Source organism: Phodopus roborovskii, unplaced genomic scaffold (genome assembly GCF_943737965.1).
Source record: "Phodopus roborovskii unplaced genomic scaffold, PHOROB, whole genome shotgun sequence".
NCBI classification, from domain to species: domain Eukaryota; kingdom Metazoa; phylum Chordata; class Mammalia; order Rodentia; family Cricetidae; genus Phodopus; species Phodopus roborovskii.
This window is the reverse complement of record NW_026125506.1, coordinates 8,446,240-8,463,591: the sequence shown is the minus strand read 5'-3', so window position 1 is coordinate 8,463,591 and position 17,352 is coordinate 8,446,240. Positions and strand designations below refer to the sequence as shown.

Genomic DNA, 17,352 nt, shown 5'->3' with positions numbered 1-17,352 from the left:
ACTCTTCTTAGCTCTCCCAGCTTTTTTCTGGTCCTATTCCTGGCGGGGGGGGGGGGGCGACTTTCAACACAGAGTAAATCTTCCCCTACTAAAACTGAAGTATATGAAGTTCCTATTTACGAAACTTAATCAGACCCCTTTCCCCTCCGGTTCCCTAAATTAAAGGGAAAGTATTTTCAGATCGATGTGGCCCCCTTCGCAGGAGCAAGGGACTTGTTCTCAGCTTTGTAATTTGAGTGACATCTCATTTTGGCTTTCTGGGCGGTGGGGTGGTCTTAATTATTATTTAAAGGAGAGAGCAGGCAGGGACATCATCAACCCCTTCCAATTTTCCAACTTCGAGAGACACTCTTGAAGAAATCACTAACACGACTTCAAAACTCAGTTCAATAAAAATTTATTGAAATTTCACTGTTTTTTTTTTTTCTTAAGGAGAATTACAGAAAACTCATCAAGGACTAAACACAAAATATGCCTTCATGGATTTTTTTTTTTTTTAGGTTTTTAGTTTTTTAGTTTGTTTTGCCTTTCGTGGTTGTGTGAACGAGTTCCTCTCTCTCTGTACACCAATCCAAAACACCGTCAAGATGAACAATGGCAAGAAAACCTCACTTGGGTTAGAAGATGCCAGAGCCGAATGGCTGAGTATCAACACTTAGAAGGGTTTTAAATGGTGGCCTCTGCTCCCACGAAATCTTAACCCCCTCCTAGGCTTTAGGACATTTCAAGTTGGAGCCTGGAAGGGCCAATACTTCTCCAATTTTGGTGAAAATAGGAAACAGTATTCCCAACCCCACCTCTCCACCAGCTCTTGGACACTTAGAAAATTGCAGCCAGCTCTACTTGAAAGCATATAGATGGAGGTACGGAACCCTGTGCTCGTTAGTGTGAATTAGCCATCTCCTGACCTGGGAATAAAAAACAAAAGGCAAAACAAGAATAAAACCTGACAGACACACTCCTATTTACATCCAGCTATGTACAATTCAATAAATTAAAGTTTTAACTTTCTGAGCGGTCATATTCCACCTATTTACAAGAGATATCAAATAATTACATAAATACTTTGTCCAATAGTCGTGTTTCCTCTTTATTATTTCTTTTAAAACCTTGTTATTGCATATACAGTTAAGAGAACTAATGGTCCGACAGGCACACGAAGCCCTCTACAGCGCTTGGATAAAATAAACTCAGTTGATTTCATTCCCATTGCCTCCCTCTTATCCCCACCCCGCCCCACCCCCACTTCCTCGGCGGGGGGGGGGGGTTGCCGATTGGAGCAGGGTTGAGGCTGACAGGGTTTTTGTTGTTTTCCCGTAAAAGCCAAAAACCATTCAAAAATAAAACCCAGAAAATTGTAACATGCAAAAAAATAAAAGACTGGTATCCTCCTTTAAAACTTCACGATATTAAAAAGACACAGGATTCCTTTAATATAGATCAGGCAAGGGCACTCAGCAACTGATTGAGTTTTCAGTCTTCAGAGACAGTTCCACGGGGACTTCATTTGTCCCCGCTTGGGGTTTGTTAGTTTAGGAAAAAAAAATTTTGTTTCCACTTGACACACGAAGGGTTTTGGAAAGAAAGAGATTTGGGTGCAGTCTCTCAAACACCCGCTCTCCGGGCCAGCCTGGCTACCTTGTTCTTCAGCCTCAATTTCCACACCAGCCTCCAAAGAAGTCATCCTAGACACAAAAGCCAGTTTGCCCCCCACCCCTGCGTCTCAGTGCAACGGCAGCCTGTTTCCACAGCTCAGGAAGACAAGGCCTGTGGTTCTCTGGAAGGAACGTGGTGCTCCTTCCCAGACAAAACTGAAAGAATGGATTATCACCCCACGTGGAAGGCCTGTGGCTTATTTTACATCCAACAAAGTGCACTGGCAGATTTGACCGATCTGGAATGGAGAGACCTTTGGGGGGGGGGGGAGCGGTATTTTTGTTTTTGTTTTTAAGGGGACCCGCTGCAGGACCTGTCCGGCTTGGCTTCCAAGCCACTGACCAGCCTCTGGATGCTCTGCAGTTCACTGGTAGCTGCCTCCTTCTCTGAGCAGAGTTTGGGTGACAAGGACACTGAGCTGGAGGACAGGGTAGAGGAGCGGCTGTTCAGTTCTGACCCCGAGTCCACGGCCACCGAGGCCGGGCTGGCCGCCAGGGCGGCTGCCTTGGCGTCTAGGGGCCCCGCGGCGGAGGCCATGGATGGCAGCGCAGTGGCCAGCAGGCTGCTGCTATCGGGTACTGGAACGGGGATGGAATATGGACTGTAGCGCAGCCTGGGGCGCATGCTGTTCAAGTTGAGGAACGGATGGCGGTGCACGGAGCTGGAGGCGGCCGCTGAGGAAGCCGCAGCTGCAGCTGCCATGTATGTGTAGGGGTAAGGAAAGAGGCTCCCAAAAGGCGACATGGCCAAGCCCTGGAGAAAGGGAAGAAACACAGGGAGTCAGAGAATGGGGGACCATCCCCTGCTCTCCGGGGCAATACTTTCCACTCAGCTCTGTCACCCTAGGCCACAGATCCCTTGTATACTAAACCAAGGGGTTAACATACTAGGATCATTGTGGCTATTAAATCTTCTGCAATATGTCATCCATGGTGCCTGACCCTCGGGGCTATTAGCAAGTTCCCATGAGGGCCAACAGCTGCACCTGTTGAATGGACTCAGGGAGGGCCTCCACCAAAGGGGCTAGAGTTAAACTCTGGTGCACATATTATCATAAAATCCTCAATTTTATCCTTCTAGATCTTTCCCAAGTAGGAAAAATTAAGGATAATGTGACAGGAAATGGGGGAGGGATGAAAAGGTGTTAATTATTAATAAAGGCAGCAAACACCTCAGCCTCTAGGGCTTGTGTCTGGGGGGGGGGGGAGACTGAGGCAGGTCGGGGAATGGGACAGGAACCCACACAGAAGCAGAATTTGCATGCAAGAGCCCAGGGTGTGCCCTTTGCCTGGAGATGTCTAGACTTGTCTGTTCAGGCTGACCCTCCACCTGTCACCTGCCTGGCTGGGGGAGACCAGCCATGAGGTAGGAGGGTTGGAAGTAAGTTAGAAGCTAGTCTGTTGTCTTAGTTTCCTCCTCCCCCCCATGGGGGAGGGCTATGTGCCTTTTGGCTCAGGCAAGGGAGACGAATGTGCTCAGACAAAACAAAAGGTCAGAATAGGGCGAAAACCCCCAGAGAGGCTTCCCACCGGGTTCAGAGCTTTCTCTCTTCTCTTCAGCCCCTCAGTGCCCGGGCCCAGCTGTCTGAACCACACACACAGGCCCGGCCTGCCACAGCCAGTCCCCCTCTCCTTTGACATTTCCCACGTGTACACAATCCATTAACCCTTTGGAGACAGGCTGGCCCGCTGGCCTGTTTGGGGTGGGGGTGGGGAGAAGAGCTTAAGTAGGTGGAAAGCTCACTGACTCCAGACCAAATTCTCACCTAGGGAGTCAGTCGCCTCCCCTCCCCTCAATCCCTTCCCCAGGGGAGTAGTGTCGAAGCAGCCTCCAGAGAAACATACATGTTGGCTCAAAGATGAAATCAAAGAGGCTGGCTGGGTGAGTCAGACTGGCTCAGCTCCACGGGGGGTGGGGGGGGGGAAGGAGAGGGGGGCGAGGGGCTAGCTGTGTGACCTGAGCCAAGGACTCAACATCTCTGGGCTAGAGATGATACATCAAACGATTCCAACTTGTCACAATGTTAAGCAGTGTGGGACTTAGCCATGCCCAGACTAACCTATAGGAAGCAGTTTAAGGGACTTTAGGGGGTGCGGCGGTCACGATGCTCAGTGGGAATAGGTGCAAAGGGTCAATAAAACACTCTAATGGTTACTAGCATGAATCACTGTCTAACGGTCTTAGGCAAGGGACTGGAGCGGAGAGAGAGACTGGAGTGAGCGTCAAGGATGGGAGGTCAGGCAGGAATAATACCTGGGAGGCCAGCACATGCTGTTGAAGATGGAAGGGCAGGGTGGCAGCCGAGGCCCCGGACAGTCCCTGCGCTGCGGCAGCAGAGGCCATGGCTGTAGAATCCAGGCCCGAGACGCCGGTGGATGCCCCGGATACTGTGGCCAGCAGGGGCCCCATGCCCGCAGCCATGCTGGAGAAGGCGCCGCCCATGGCAAACTGGCTGGGATGCAAGAAGAGAGGGTGCCCGTTGAAGAACTGCTGGCCGGCTAGGCCTGGGGCAAAACCCAAGCCCGGAAGGGGCCCCTGAGCCAGGTGCGCGGCAGCGTCGGTCTGCACTGACAATGGAGCGAAGGCGTCCTTGGTGGGCAGCGGGCGCGCATCATCCACCTTGGCGGCGCCTGGACCCTCGCGTCCGGGGCTCCTGCGCTCATCGGCTCCCGGAACGCGAGTGCTGGATGAGATGGTGGCCGGGCTGTGGCGCGAATCTGGCGATGCCTTGTCCAGCCGCGCGGTGTCTCGGGCCCGGCCTGATTCCGCGGGGAACAGCTGTGCCCTGGTGGCTGGGCTGCCCTTGTCTCGGCCTGGCTCCTCGGCGGTGGTGGTGGAAATCTTAGCCGCGTCGCAGGCCTCGGGACCGTGCTCGTCCTTGCTTTCGGCCTCAGCATCACTTTCGGCTTCGCTGTGACACAGATCTTGGGGAAGAAAGGAAAACGCCGGGGAACCGGCTGTCAGACTTGGTTCCTAGTTTAAACTCCACCTCCCAGCCCACCGCGGTGGTGCAACGCCTGGCATGCCAGTACTGAGGCATCAGAGACAGGACGGTCTGGAGTGACAAAACCAAGATTCCTAATGGGCAGCTTACTGGCCGTGTAACCCGGCTCAAACCACTCCCAGCCTCTGTTTTTCCTCTCTGTAAAATGGGATGATGTAACACTTTTACAGTTAAATTCAAGAAACATCACAAGTGTTAAGGCACGGTTTAGCCTCTACCAGCCAGGCCCCCAACGGACAGCTTTTCTTATTGCAATGATTCTCCATTAAAACAAAACAAAACCAGAAAGAAAGCTACTAAGGCATCAGAACTTTCTCTTGAATTTCTCCCATTGGATTGCAAATTCGCTTTTCAAAGATGAGAACTCAGAACTCTGCTGGAATCCATTCCTGTCACCTTCAGAGTCTTTGGCTCAGAGAGCAATGGAGGTCAGGTGCTTCCACAAATTTGTGAACGTTTTGGATTTGTTTGGAAAGAATCCTTACATCTGAATGGGCACAGGCAGAAACTACCACCCTACCACCAAGAGCTATCTATGTTCCCCTCAGTCCCTACAAAGACGGGTGGTGGACAATCAGCAATCAGATCTTATTTATATTTATTATTTGTGTGTCTTTCTCCCACCACACCCTACTCTGTGGGTGTCCTACCAGACAAAGAATAAAACGGAACCCCACTTTATGTTAAAAGCTTAAGTGGATTGAAGACATAAAAAGCTTTCCATTTTATTTCACTTTAAAAACAGGTTTCTTCCCGTTGAGAGCTGTCTTTCTAAATAAATGCTACTTGTTCTTTAAACAGAAAACTGGCTCAGAGATTCAAACCACTTTTTCTACCACTACCCCCATCTCCCCAAGGGCTTCGTCTCCTCCCCTAGATCAGCTGTGGCTTTTTCTTCTACCACCTTCCCTGTACCAGGTGGCTGAGAATCTCTGGCCTTCTCCCTGCCCAACAGTCTCACCCAGAATTCACCTGGGTTGACCAGCACCTGAATACTGATGATTGGAAAGAGAAGACAGAAGGGAGTAAAGGGTGAGTAAAGAGTGAAGGACAGAGACATGCTTCAGGTGCTTTGTACAACTGCCCTTTCCAAGAGGACGGACACACACACACACACACACACACACACACACACCGGTGTTCTGAGGTCTCTGCTACCCCCTCTTGCAAATAAAGTGAAGAATCTACTGGCTCAGGACCTTCCCTAACTTCCTAGGCCTCAAGGCCAAGGAGACCTGGAGTCTAGTCATCACCAAGGATGCCAAGTTTACCTTTGAGGTTGGATGTCCCCACAGTGGACACAGCTGGAGAGGAGGCCTGGGCGAAGCAGTTGAAGGCTGCCTGCTCACTGGAGGACTCATCAGAGGTCCCAGTCTCCTTCTTGTGTCTCTCATCAAACACCCTCATGGATTGCAGGGTGAGCTGCTTTCTGAGATAGAGGCCCACACCCATCGTTAGAGAATGTCACATTCACTTCCTTTCTTTGTTTTCTTTACCCACTTTCCGGAGTGGCACACACCTCACCCCACACTGCCCAACATGAAGTCTGTGAAATTTGCTGTGACCATACAACACAGACCCCAGCATTGTTCTTGACTGTTTAACTGGGAGGAGGCCTATGCACTTGGTCAGGGAAATCTTTAAAACTTCAGGATAGAGGCTAGAGTTGTCCAGGGACATTACTGGCCTTACAGAGGGGATGGTGCTGTGAACACCCAGCCTACCAAACCCCTGCATGGGCACTAACATGGGCAGGAAGCATTCATTACATGGTAACCAGTTTACCGACCATTAATTGGAGTTTAAGCTTATTTCAATGTTTGAAATCATTTTTAATGTTCAGCCTCAAGGGAATAAACTTTAAAAATTGGTAGATGATTTTTCTGGACTTGTAGAAAATCTTCTAAAAAGGGGCGTGGGTGCACAGGTTTTTCTATGGTCTTACCACTGCCTATTTAAAGCAAAAATTGATACAGAGATCCAGAAAGGAAAGAGGGAGGGAAAGCACCCTGGATTTCTCAAGGGGCCTCATCTCAAACCCTATTTGAGAGGAGGTTGCAAAGACTCTGGAAGAATTTGTGAATGGCCGGGTCCCTTCTTAGGTCTTGCTCAGGACAAATGCCAATTAACTAACAATTAATAGGTGCCCCTGTCACCTACTATCCTACCCCTGAGACCCTTTTCTGGTCAGCACTGCCAGTGTAGCCTTAGTTCCCTTAAAGACAACAAGTAGTATAGAATGTTCTCTACCTGGGCCACTATGCAGCAAGAGGGAAGAAGCTGACCCCCGCCCCCACATTCTTCACCATCCAAGCATTTCACCTTCACTTCTAATACTTCCAAGTTTAAGCCTAAGAAAACCATTTACCAATTATCTCCAAAATTAAAAGTCTCAGCTCACCTTTTTTCTCTCCTGCCATTCCCAGTGTCCCGAAAACCTTTTGCAAAAGGGTTGTTGTCTATTTTTAACTGAGTTATCTAGAGAAAACACACAAGCAAGACAGGTATTAGCTTTACTTTGTCGAATGTTATAAATGTGCCCCTCCCGCCAACTCCCCTGTCTCTCATAGAAATGTGACTGCCCAAGTAATCTCAGGGATGGACCAAATAAGAGCGAGAGGGGAGATGATGTCAGGAAGATGGGAAGGGGTGGAAACATCAAAAGAGACAGTAGTTAACCTTTCATGTTTCTAGGAGCCAAGCAAGGATTCCACACTGAGATTATCCAAAGAAATTCCTTCCTTTAGACAGTTTAGATTTAGAAGTGAGACAGTCCCAGTGTGGCCAAAAAAGCACAGCCTATAGATCCAAGTTAGTAGGCTTCTGTTTTGATTATTTTTTATATAGCACAATTAATTATAACGTATGTTAAAATGCCATTTCCTGCTGTTTCCCAACCACCATCGCATACGTGTGTGTATACACACACATAAACACACATCCTATACATGAAAAACTTTTCTGTGAATCTAATAAAATTAATTATGGGGTTTCACTATCTTATACTAGAATGACCCCCCCCCAGGCAAGAGTGGAGGTGAAGGAATAATACTGAGTAATACTGAGGACTTAGAGATTCAAAAAGAAATGGCCACTGTTAGCATTTGTTTTCATTTGTTACTTTTGTTTCTCTCCTACCCCCTCCCCCACCCTGATTTATTTAAAGCCATTAAAGTAACAATGTAATTTTCACAGGATTCTGGGTCTAGAGGAGCATGTGCTTGAAGAAAGATTGTTATCTTTAAACACTAGTCTGGTAGAGAAACTATGTATCCAGTGACTAGGAGTCTGGTAGAGAAACTATGTATCCAGTGACTAGGAGTCTGGTAGAGAAACTATGTATCCAGTGACTAGGAGGTAGGAACCAGGGCTTTGGTTTGGGTTCTGATGACAGGCATCAGGTTTTACTTGAGGCAAGAAGGTGAGTTAACATCCAGACTAGGAAATGTGAGGATCGGTGTCCACAGGGACCAGGGACTGACCATGAGTTCAAAGTACATGGTGTTGCCAGGTAAAGTGGCCTCTCCCTGAGGTCCAGAGCTCAAGCCAAGAGCAACAGGGGTCCTCAACCCCTCCCCACCCACCCACAGGTGCCAAGCTCCATTCTGGTGAACCATCAACAGATACTCTTTTCTGGCCAGGAGAACTGCAGATTCCAGGTGTGAGCCCCTTTGAATCATCAGCTTCAGGCCAAAGGAAGAGCTAGTGACTATTCCCACCTCTAAGTGGGAAGCCTCAGACAACTCAGTCAACATGACTCTGGGTTAGGGTGGAGTTTTCCACACCACTACCATTATCAACAACAGCAGCAAAAATAATTAAAGCAAATCATGTATTCAGGATTTTTTGGCTATGAGAGGAGCGCCCATCTATCTCTACTCAAGAGTCTCCAGTCAGGGTTCTACATTCTTTCTCTTTTCACCTTAAAAGTTACCTGGTTCCTTCCAGTACTGATTCTCATTCTCTCTCCCTCTCTCCCTCTCCCCCCCCCCCTCTTCCTACCTCCTGAAGAGGATGAACTAGGAAACACCAGGAGACAAGCCCCTGGGACCAGGGCAGTGACTAGAATAGCAGTTTAATACAAGCATCAGATTCCCAGCTGGGAGGAGAGTTTTGTTGTGCCCCCCCTACAAGGAATCAGTCCTCTCCCTAGAAGGTCAAATCACACAGGGACTTTTTGTCCAATGTCCTAATAATTTTCTCACTGCTAGCAAACAAACTTAAAGGTGGAGAGAAATGCCCTGTGGGTTACCTTGTCATTTTGGTAGGCAGTCACGGCAATGAATTCTGTTTCCGGGAACAGGTATGTGCGAAATGTACTATAAGGCAGTTTCAAAATATCATTGGCTCTGACGATGTGGAACCGGGGCTGGTACTTATGCATAGAGTTGAGTATGGTCTGTAGAAGCAGGGAGGGGAATACACACATAAAAAAGAAAGAAGAAAGAGAGAGAATGGCTTAATAGGACAAATGAGATCTTAGGTCCCCTGCCAAGCCGACAATGTCCCCACTGCTGGCTCCAAAGCCCACCTCCTTGGGGCACATTTCACGCCACAGCATGTCATCTTCTGGAGAGTTCCAAATTGTTCCTCAGCTTCTAAAGCGTGCCCCCCGACCCCTCCCTCACCGTCTACATATTCATTTGTACCCTGAACCCTAGCCTACCTGGGTCCCAAAACTATAATTCCCCTGCCAGGTTGCGTGATCGCTTGGGAAGGCCAAAGTCTTGAAAGATAGAGAAAAACATGCATTTTAATTTACAAAATGATTCAGTACTTTAAGCGCCCACTAATTGACAAGCCCAATCCACTTAAGGCCTTGAGAGGCCTCGCTCTAGAGGGGAATATTTATGCCCTAATCAAATCAAGGGCTTCAAATGCAATCCCTGTCCGCTTTAGATATTTCCGAGCTATTCACATCTTCCTGGGCCTAATCTTTCTGCTTATTCCTCGCTTATCACTTTGTTTATTCTATTGAAATGCTGAGGAGGGGCAGGAACAGGCAAAGGTCCCAGGCCTGACTTTCACAGGCAACCCAAGTCTTCTTAAAGTCACTAAGAACACTCACTCACAGAATCCACACGCATTCCCCAGTACACACACCATTTTTTTCAACCCCAACGGTTGAAGCTTGTCCCTATTACACCTGACTATCATCTAAGCCCAAATCACTTTTAGCAAAAGAAAATACACTTTCAGAAATGTAGTCACAGCCTTGAACCAGCCCAGTAAAGGCTTTGAACATTCAATCTTGCCCAAGATACAACATGGCTGATTTCAAAGAAATAAAACAATATTTCTAAGCAAAATAAAACCCTGTCCATGTACAAAACTTTAACAAAATCGATTCATAACTTTTTGTTCTTAATACTTTTGTTCTTATACTTCCAGGTCCGGCACCTACCCAGGATCTTTGATTGCTATTCTAGTAAATTCTTCTAGAATGTCAGGCCTGCCATTATGCAGGGAGCAAGACTCCCCCCCCTCACTCCCCTCCCCACACACTTAATCCACTCTGCAACTAGGTTGCAAATTGAACAAAGTTGGCTATATGTGGCAACCAGCAGCTGAAGAGGAGCCTGGGCCCAAATTCAGTTCACTAGGAAGCCATACCTCCCAGAGTCTTACTGATAGTCAATGAAACTTACAAATCCATGTTTATCCGATATGTTGTTGGTGAGTTTCAGTTTGTGGAAAGTGACGACTTTGGACATCCACTGTTCCCCCGTAGCGGGGCTGTCCGGGTGTATGTACATTCTCTTTGGCATTTCGGGGTCTGCCTTACCGGCCACCATCCACCGAGAATTGTGAAATTTATATCGACAGTCATCAGCAGCTATAATGTCCATCAATAGAATATACTTGGCCTTTTTATCCAGCCCAGAGCACCTCACTTTAAATGGGGGGAACATTCTCCTACAACAGCAGAGCACAGAAAAGGGAAACAGATAAATAAAATGGGGTACAGGGCTCAGGACCTCTGTAATGGCACCATCTCAAAGCATAAGGCTTTCTGCCCAGACAGGGCAACTGTAAGTAAAATTGTTTACTTCCACACTGACATTAAAAATGATCAATTTCCCATTGTTTTCCTATCCCAAGCCTCAAATGAAATCAATTTCAGCAATCTTGTGTCTCAAAAAGGACCTACTATTTCTTTAAAAACAAAACAAACAAAAAAAAAAAAACGACAAAAAAAAATGTTTGTCTGTGTGGCTATTTAGATTGATTGCCCTCTGTAAAGACGAATGAATTCTTGCCTAAGTTTTGTCTTTCCTTTTCTGAATGTATTTAGTTTGAAACAGTTAGAGGTGGGGTTCTAAGAAACAGTGGTTAATAAAGGTTAGGATTTTCTACCGTCCTATTGATGAGAAAACATTAAAGCTTATCGAGGAAATAAATGTCCCGTTGTGGACTGAGGGGTAAGCCCGATGCTGGCGAAGTATTACAGTGAGTTCTCAGAAGGGAGGTTGGAGGCAGACAAACACGGGGCCTGGTAACCCATCCCATCCGTGATTTAAGCTATAAACCGCATTCCTCTACTCTGTAGGCCACTGCAAGATCCTGCTGTTTAATTTCACACAAGTGCTGGCTTTCTGTACTTCTGACTTAAAAGGAAGTACTCAGTTATGAAAACCGACTAAATGTCTTGTGGGTTGGAGAAAGAGCTGATGCCAAACTTTGGCCTCAAGTAGTTTGGAGGGAGACGGATAAGTGGGGGTTTAATTTTCGTGCCCTTTCAACTGGTATCCTGATAAACCTCGATGCTACAGACATTTTCTTTTTTCTTAAATCGGTGGTTTCAAATGCTGGTCCCAGGGTCCTCTCTTACAAGCTTGTTTTGGTCAGTTAAGGACACTAAATGTTATGTAAAGTAATAATATTGGAGGACAAAAGCAGGGTTCCTTGGGTCTACATACATAACCTTAATTAGCTAGAGTGCCTGCTCCGTTCTCCCTGGGCTTGCGGACAAGAGAGATGGCCATGGGAAAAGAAACCAAAGGTCCTTCGCTCCTTTGCCTTGCCTTTGGTTTCTCTGTCTCAGACCAGTCGGGCTTAGGCCGCCTTCAGCCCCAGAGACTAAACGGAAAGACAGAAAGGGCCAAAGGGCCAGAGGAATCGCCACTGGTCTCCCACTACAGTACAAGAGGGGCTTTAAGTGTCCATCCTGGGAAGTAAAACCAACCAGACAAGAACAAACAGAAATAAAGATATTTCAGAATGGCTTTACAAAGGGGCTTTCTGCACCAGGGCGTTTTTCTCCACTGCTACAGAAGTCAGTGTATGTCTCTTTCAATGGAAAACACCTTCTATTCTGTACGGAACCCAAGGTACAGGTCCCGAAGAACCCCGCAGCGGGCCCAGGTAGGCTGAAATTTCCTGACCCTTGAGCAGGGCCCAGAAGTTTCTGCATTTTGGGGGAGGGTGGTGGGGAGTTTTCGTTCCAAACGTAACATACAGAGTCTACTGTTTTAAGAGACAGGAAAAAAAAAAAACATGAAAAACTTCAGATTTTTTTTTGGGGGGGGTGTCCTTACTGATTTCTTACCTTCCCGACTTGGTAATGACCATCTCCGTACCCCGCTTGTGAAACTGGTCCCAAAGTTCCTTGGCCTCCAGGTGCACCTTGGGGTCGTCTTCCACGTCCTCTTCAGGTTCCATGGTCTTCAGAGGCCTCAGATGCGCCTGAGGTCCCAGAGATGAGAACGGAATGCCGGTCTCAGCGGCCCCCACCAATTGATCCATGATGGGCTTGGCCAGGGCTCCCGGCAGGGAGAGCGCCGCGGCGCCGTTGGGAGGCAGCGTTAGCGCGGGGAAGAAAGGCGGCTGGTGGCCCAGCACCGCGCTCATGGCGAAGTCCGGCGCCCGGTGAGGTAGGAACGGATGATAGGCCATGCTTGTCCCAGGGATAACCGGATCTCTCATGGAGAGGCTCATCCACTCCAGATAGGGAACCAGTCCGCAGCTGCTGGCTTGGCTCCGCTTTTGTTTTTGCTTTTCAAAAACAATAAAAAAAAAATCAACAGCAACACATAGTTTTGTTTTGTTTAAAATAAAAAGAGGAACAAATTACAACTAAAGCCTTTGAAAGGGAAGGGGAAAGTGTCTTTGGGGAAAGAGAATGAGGCTTTTAAAGAGGGCACGGCGACAGATCAGGAGACATAGCCTCTGCAGGGGCTGTCCTGGTGCGTGCAGTGAGTTTGAAAAGCCGCTCCTGGAAGTAGGTTTCAGTAGGGCGAGCAGCAAGCAGGGGCTCGACCGGCGCCCGAGCCCTGTGGCTTAGCTGGAAATAGACACACAGCCTTTTCCCGGGGTGGCTCCCCGGCTCCCACGCTCTTTGTTGCCAAAGCGCAAGGTTCTCCGAGACTTTTTTTTTTTTTTAAACCTTTTTTCGTCTCCTTCCCCCGCCCCCTAGCTCTTCTCAGGCTTTCTCGCAGGAGGCGTCTTAGTTGAGCTAGACAGACTCTGGCTTTCACAGGGAGCGAGATCAAGGGGGAAGGAAAAGTCTCTCTTTAAAAAAAAAAAAAAAAAAAACTGATTTAAGCCCCTTTCCAGCGACGTTATCAAAACTGCGAAGCTGGCTTCAGTTCACTCTCCTCCTTCTCTCTGGCTCCGAGCTGCGCGCAGTGTCTGAGTGGCGATCCGAATGGTGCCTGCAATCTTCTGCCTCAGGGACTCGGCTGTCTTCCTTGTGCTAAAAAAACGTGAGCGAAATCGCTTTCCTAAAAATAATAAATTAAAAAATCAGCGTCCGGGCGCGTAGGGCGAGGGAGGATCGAGAAAACGGGTGCAAAAAATACATATATAGGAAAGGAGGAAGAGACGGGAGTGATTGGGAGCCGGAGTAGGCGAGCAAAGGGAGGGAGAGAGAAAGAGAGCGAGCGAGCACCTCGCCACCCTCCTCCGCCTCTAGAATTCCCCGGGCGTCTGCTCGGCGGCTCTGGACGGTCGGGCTGAGCTGTGGGCTGCGGGAGCCCGAGGCTTGTTGATTGGCTCTTTGACGCTTTCGGACCAATTGTGTGGCTTCATAGGCGTGGTTTTCACAGGTCGAGTGCTGGGGGAATAGAGCCGAGTTATAAAAAGAAGGTGTCGGAAACTGGAACGTCGCTGCGCCGCGCGGTACTACGGCCTGTCCTGCGTTTATGTCAACATGATCAGAGGGGAGGGCGGGGAGCCACCAGGGCGCCGCGCGCGCACCAAAGTCGCCTCTAGGTGGCTGATCCAGAAGAGAGTTCGCAGCAGCCAGAGGAGCTCGCCCCGGCTCCCTCTCAGCTCAGCCTACGTCTGAAAGGCCTCAGCCATCCAAGCCCCGGGGATCCGGGGAGGAGGCAGGGCCAGGGAGGAAGGGGGAGGGAGCGAGGGCGGGAGCCAGGCAGCCTGCCCGGCAACCGAGGCGCCGGGCAGGGGCGCTCGCCTCTCGCGCGCTCTGAGCGCTGCAGCTCTAGCTCGCAGCCGCTTCTCTGTACAGATCTGCCGCTTCTTCCCTCTGCCGGCCCCGGGCTAGCCAAGCAGGCCGCCGAGTCTCCCATTCGACCAGTGCGCGTGAACAAAAGCTCCCCGCTTGCGCAGCTAGGCAGCCCCACGTGCAGACGCGCAGACGCCTCTAAGTCAAGTCCTTAAGCTCGAGCGCCTGGGTGCTCGGGCTTCCAGAGCCACCGGCGCACGGGAGCTCACAGACCTTTCTCTATCTCCCCGGTGCGTGCTCCCCACCCGCAGCCACATGCACAGACTCAAACGCCCCCTGCGTATCTGTACCCGAAAGCGCGCCAACACACTGGGACCGAGCCCCGCGCGGAAAAACACGCAAACACGTACAAGGCCTGCGCTCCGGCCCAGTCTAAACTCGTTTTGCGATATGGACTCGGTTTTGTTTTGGTTTTCTTTTCTTTTCTTTTTTTTTTTAAATGCATTTACTGACCCTTTTGAGCCTAGTTCCTCTTCCATTCGGATGCGGACACCGGTGTTTCACCCGGATGGGGGTGTGGGTGTAGAGAAAACGAAGCCGCTGGAACAAGTGAGTGCAGCGACTGTGGGCCTGGCTCCTCCAAGCCCCAGTCCTCACCCCCGGGCGGGCCCGCTCGCCGGGGAGCTGCAGACTTGGGCTGAGGGAGTTGGTTGGGGGAGGTGCACCAGGCCGGTATCTTCCCCAGGCATCGCACTTATCTCTTGGTGCCTCAGTTCCTTCTCCGCCCCGGGGACTTATCTTGGCAGAAGTCGGGGGCCAAATTTGTAAAAAACACACCGTGAAACTCACCCCTCTACCCCAGAGGTCGGGAGACTGGGTCCCTGCTCATCCCAGGGTCGGGGGTGAAGGTAAACTGACTGATGAGACTTGAACCGGGGACCTCTGTTCCCGCGGCCCAAGCCGGGGTCAGAGAACTCCCCCAACCTACAGTCGTTGTTTGAGGGTGGAGGATCTGGGCCGCCCCGGTTTAAGTGGAGGGTAATCTTAGCGAAGTTTTTCGTTTTCCTGGGACAAGACTTTCTTTGCTAGGAGAGGGGACAGAAAAAGGGCTGGTTTCCGGGCCTAGAGGTTAAGCTTTGGATGTTTCCATGTGGACCTTTTCGCCTGGAGTTTTCCCTTGATGATACTCCGACCCCGCACCCCCTCTCCAACAGCAGGTCAGACAGAAATGGCAGCTCCTGGGTGAATGGGCAGTTCCCTCTCCCAGACTGGAAAGAACATTTGAGGCCACGAGCTTTTCCAGTCTCGCATGTTTTGATGTACAAGGTTAAGAGCGTTCGGCGCCAGCCCTAAACTTTCCTGATGAGGCCAATGAGAATAGAGTTGTTCTGTGAACTTGGTCTGACTCGTCATCTCTCCCCTTTCTTTCCCTTTCTTAGCCTTCTGTCTCTGTGTGCCCACGGTTGAGAAGGAAGGGGGAGAGGAACGAAAGAGGAGGTGATACCCAAGGCGGTGGCTCATAACACCCCTTCCCCGGCCCCCTGTTACAGATCACCGAGGGTGAAAGAGGCCAGGCCAGGCCCCTCTCCGCAAGGGCCACCGAGGTCACCGTTGAATCTCTGCAAGCAGAAGGCTCCCCTCCCCCTCTGCGCCTTGCCATTTTAGCCAGAGCAGCCCCTAGAACCCAGAAGTACGCTTTGCCTACGTTGGAGGGTTAATCTCTGTGCGCCCGCGTGGAGTGCAGGAAAATAGTTGTACAAGTAGGGTGTGTTTGACCCCCCCTTCCCCGTCACCTTTGCAGTGCCCTAAGGGTCCACGGGATAGCCAGAGAGACCTTGGCAACGGATACCCAACATTTTGGCCTCGGGGTCTCCTCTGCAAATGCGAGGCGAGCTCGCTGACTTTGCATGCAAATATCTGGCCTTGTTTTTTGGCTCCAGCTGGACAGAGAGCAATTTCTGACCCTCATGTCACCCCCCCACACAAACACCCTTCAGTCGCCTATTTTTGACTGTAGCTCTAACTTAACCCTGGGGTCACTCCAGTTTGCCCCTTCTGGCTTCCACCCTTCACTTCAGTGTGCTAGGGCAAGGGAGGGGGGGAGGGTGTGGAGGAAAGTTTGCGGGATTCTAAATCGAAATGTCTACATGTTGCTAATGGTCTACAAACTTCCGCCAATTACGACTGACCTCCCAGACGCTGCCCCTGGAGGCTCGTGTTCTGTAAGGGAGGCCGCGGCAATGCAAGGATCAAAAGCGGGAAGGTGCGAACTCCTCTTCGTCTTTGCGTGCCCGCCGCGCCCCCCTCCTAGTGGGTGATAAACCCACTCTGGCGCCGGCCGTGCGCTGGGTGATTAATTTGCGAACAAACAAAAGAGGCCTGGTGGCCACTGCATTAGGGTTAAACATTGGCCAGCGCCTTCCTCAGGCTTATGGCAGGCCTGGCCTCCCGGAGAAGCCACAAGGTTAGCGCGCCTTGAGCCCCCTCGTAAGCCTCCAGCTTCTGACTCTCGATGCCGGCTAGTTCTTTCTAGACTCCTTGATTGAATTTAGCCAGTCTTTCCAACAGACTCGGGAACTGGGTGAAGGCTTAGAATCCGGTATCCCTAGAAGAAATGTTCCCCCACCTTTTGCAAAAGGAGAATTTTTCTCCCCTTGCACTATAGAGACTGGGATTTTGAACAAGACAAAAAAAAAAAAAAAAAAAAAAAAAAAATGATGCGATGTCTGAAGCTTCAGAGGCAAAAAAAAAAAAAAAAAAAAAAAAAAAAAAGGAGACATTGGCTTCAAAGTGGGAGGGGGGTGAGACAGGGATCGCGCGCCTCAGCCAACTGTCCCAGCAGGAATCAGCAAGCAGGCATCTTTGCAATATTCCATTTTCCTTAGGGCACCTCCTCCTCACACTCTAAAGGGACAGGCACACGGATCCTTTGTGACCTAATGGTGTTTATCTGGGGGGGGGGGGGAAGGAGCGGAGAGGAAAAGGACATGGTGTGGGCAGGGTGGTTTTGGTAACTTTTGCTTTGCTTGTGAGAGGTCTCAGCTGTTATAATCTTATGTGCCCTCTTAAACATTCGCCCTTGGTCCACCTCACAGCTTTATTCCATCCGAGGCGTCGTTATATTGGATGTCTTGCTGACAGGAGGGCAGCTGAGTTTCTCCTGAGGGTCTGAGGCCTGATTATGAAACTGGGAGAAGTCAAGATATTAACTTTACTGGGAAGGAGTTCTTGGTGGTCGGCAGGGTGGAGATGGCTCTTTGGGGCCTGATGCCCTGACTAATTTGAT

The 17,352-nt window shown here is 49.8% G+C and overlaps 1 protein-coding gene across 2 annotated transcripts; it reads right to left on the bottom strand.

Annotated features, from left to right (window-relative positions):
• Nucleotides 1-381: 381 nt before the first annotated feature.
• On the bottom strand, nt 382-13,942 carry Tbx3 (T-box transcription factor 3). Of its 2 annotated transcripts, XM_051176540.1 has the most exons (8): nt 12,210-13,942; nt 10,309-10,576; nt 9,327-9,386; nt 8,913-9,059; nt 7,062-7,138; nt 5,932-6,089; nt 3,910-4,580; nt 382-2,409 (listed from the first exon to the last, which is right to left on the bottom strand). In XM_051176540.1, exons 1-8 carry the CDS (start codon nt 12,596-12,598, stop codon nt 1,948-1,950), a joined length of 2,232 nt encoding a protein of 743 aa, XP_051032497.1. In that variant the 5' UTR covers nt 12,599-13,942; the 3' UTR covers nt 382-1,947. The 2 variants fall into 2 exon arrangements, with proteins under 2 accessions (XP_051032497.1, XP_051032498.1); XM_051176541.1 differs by lacking the exon at nt 9,327-9,386 and having other exon boundaries at nt 12,210-13,939.
• Between the last annotated feature and the right edge of the window lie 3,410 nt (nt 13,943-17,352).

Excerpts from the sequence above, each read along its gene's own strand:
- Tbx3 (XM_051176540.1), bottom strand. The coding sequence starts at position 12,598 with ATGAGCCTCTCCATGAGAGATCCGGTTATCCCTGGGACAAGCATGGCC. Across the intron at positions 9,060-9,326 it reads ATTATAGTTTTGGGACCCAG|ACCATACTCAACTCTATGCA; the intron begins GTAGGCTAGGGT and ends CTGCTTCTACAG. Across the intron at positions 4,581-5,931 it reads GGGGACATCCAACCTCAAAG|ATCTGTGTCACAGCGAAGCC; the intron begins GTAAACTTGGCA and ends TTCTTCCCCAAG.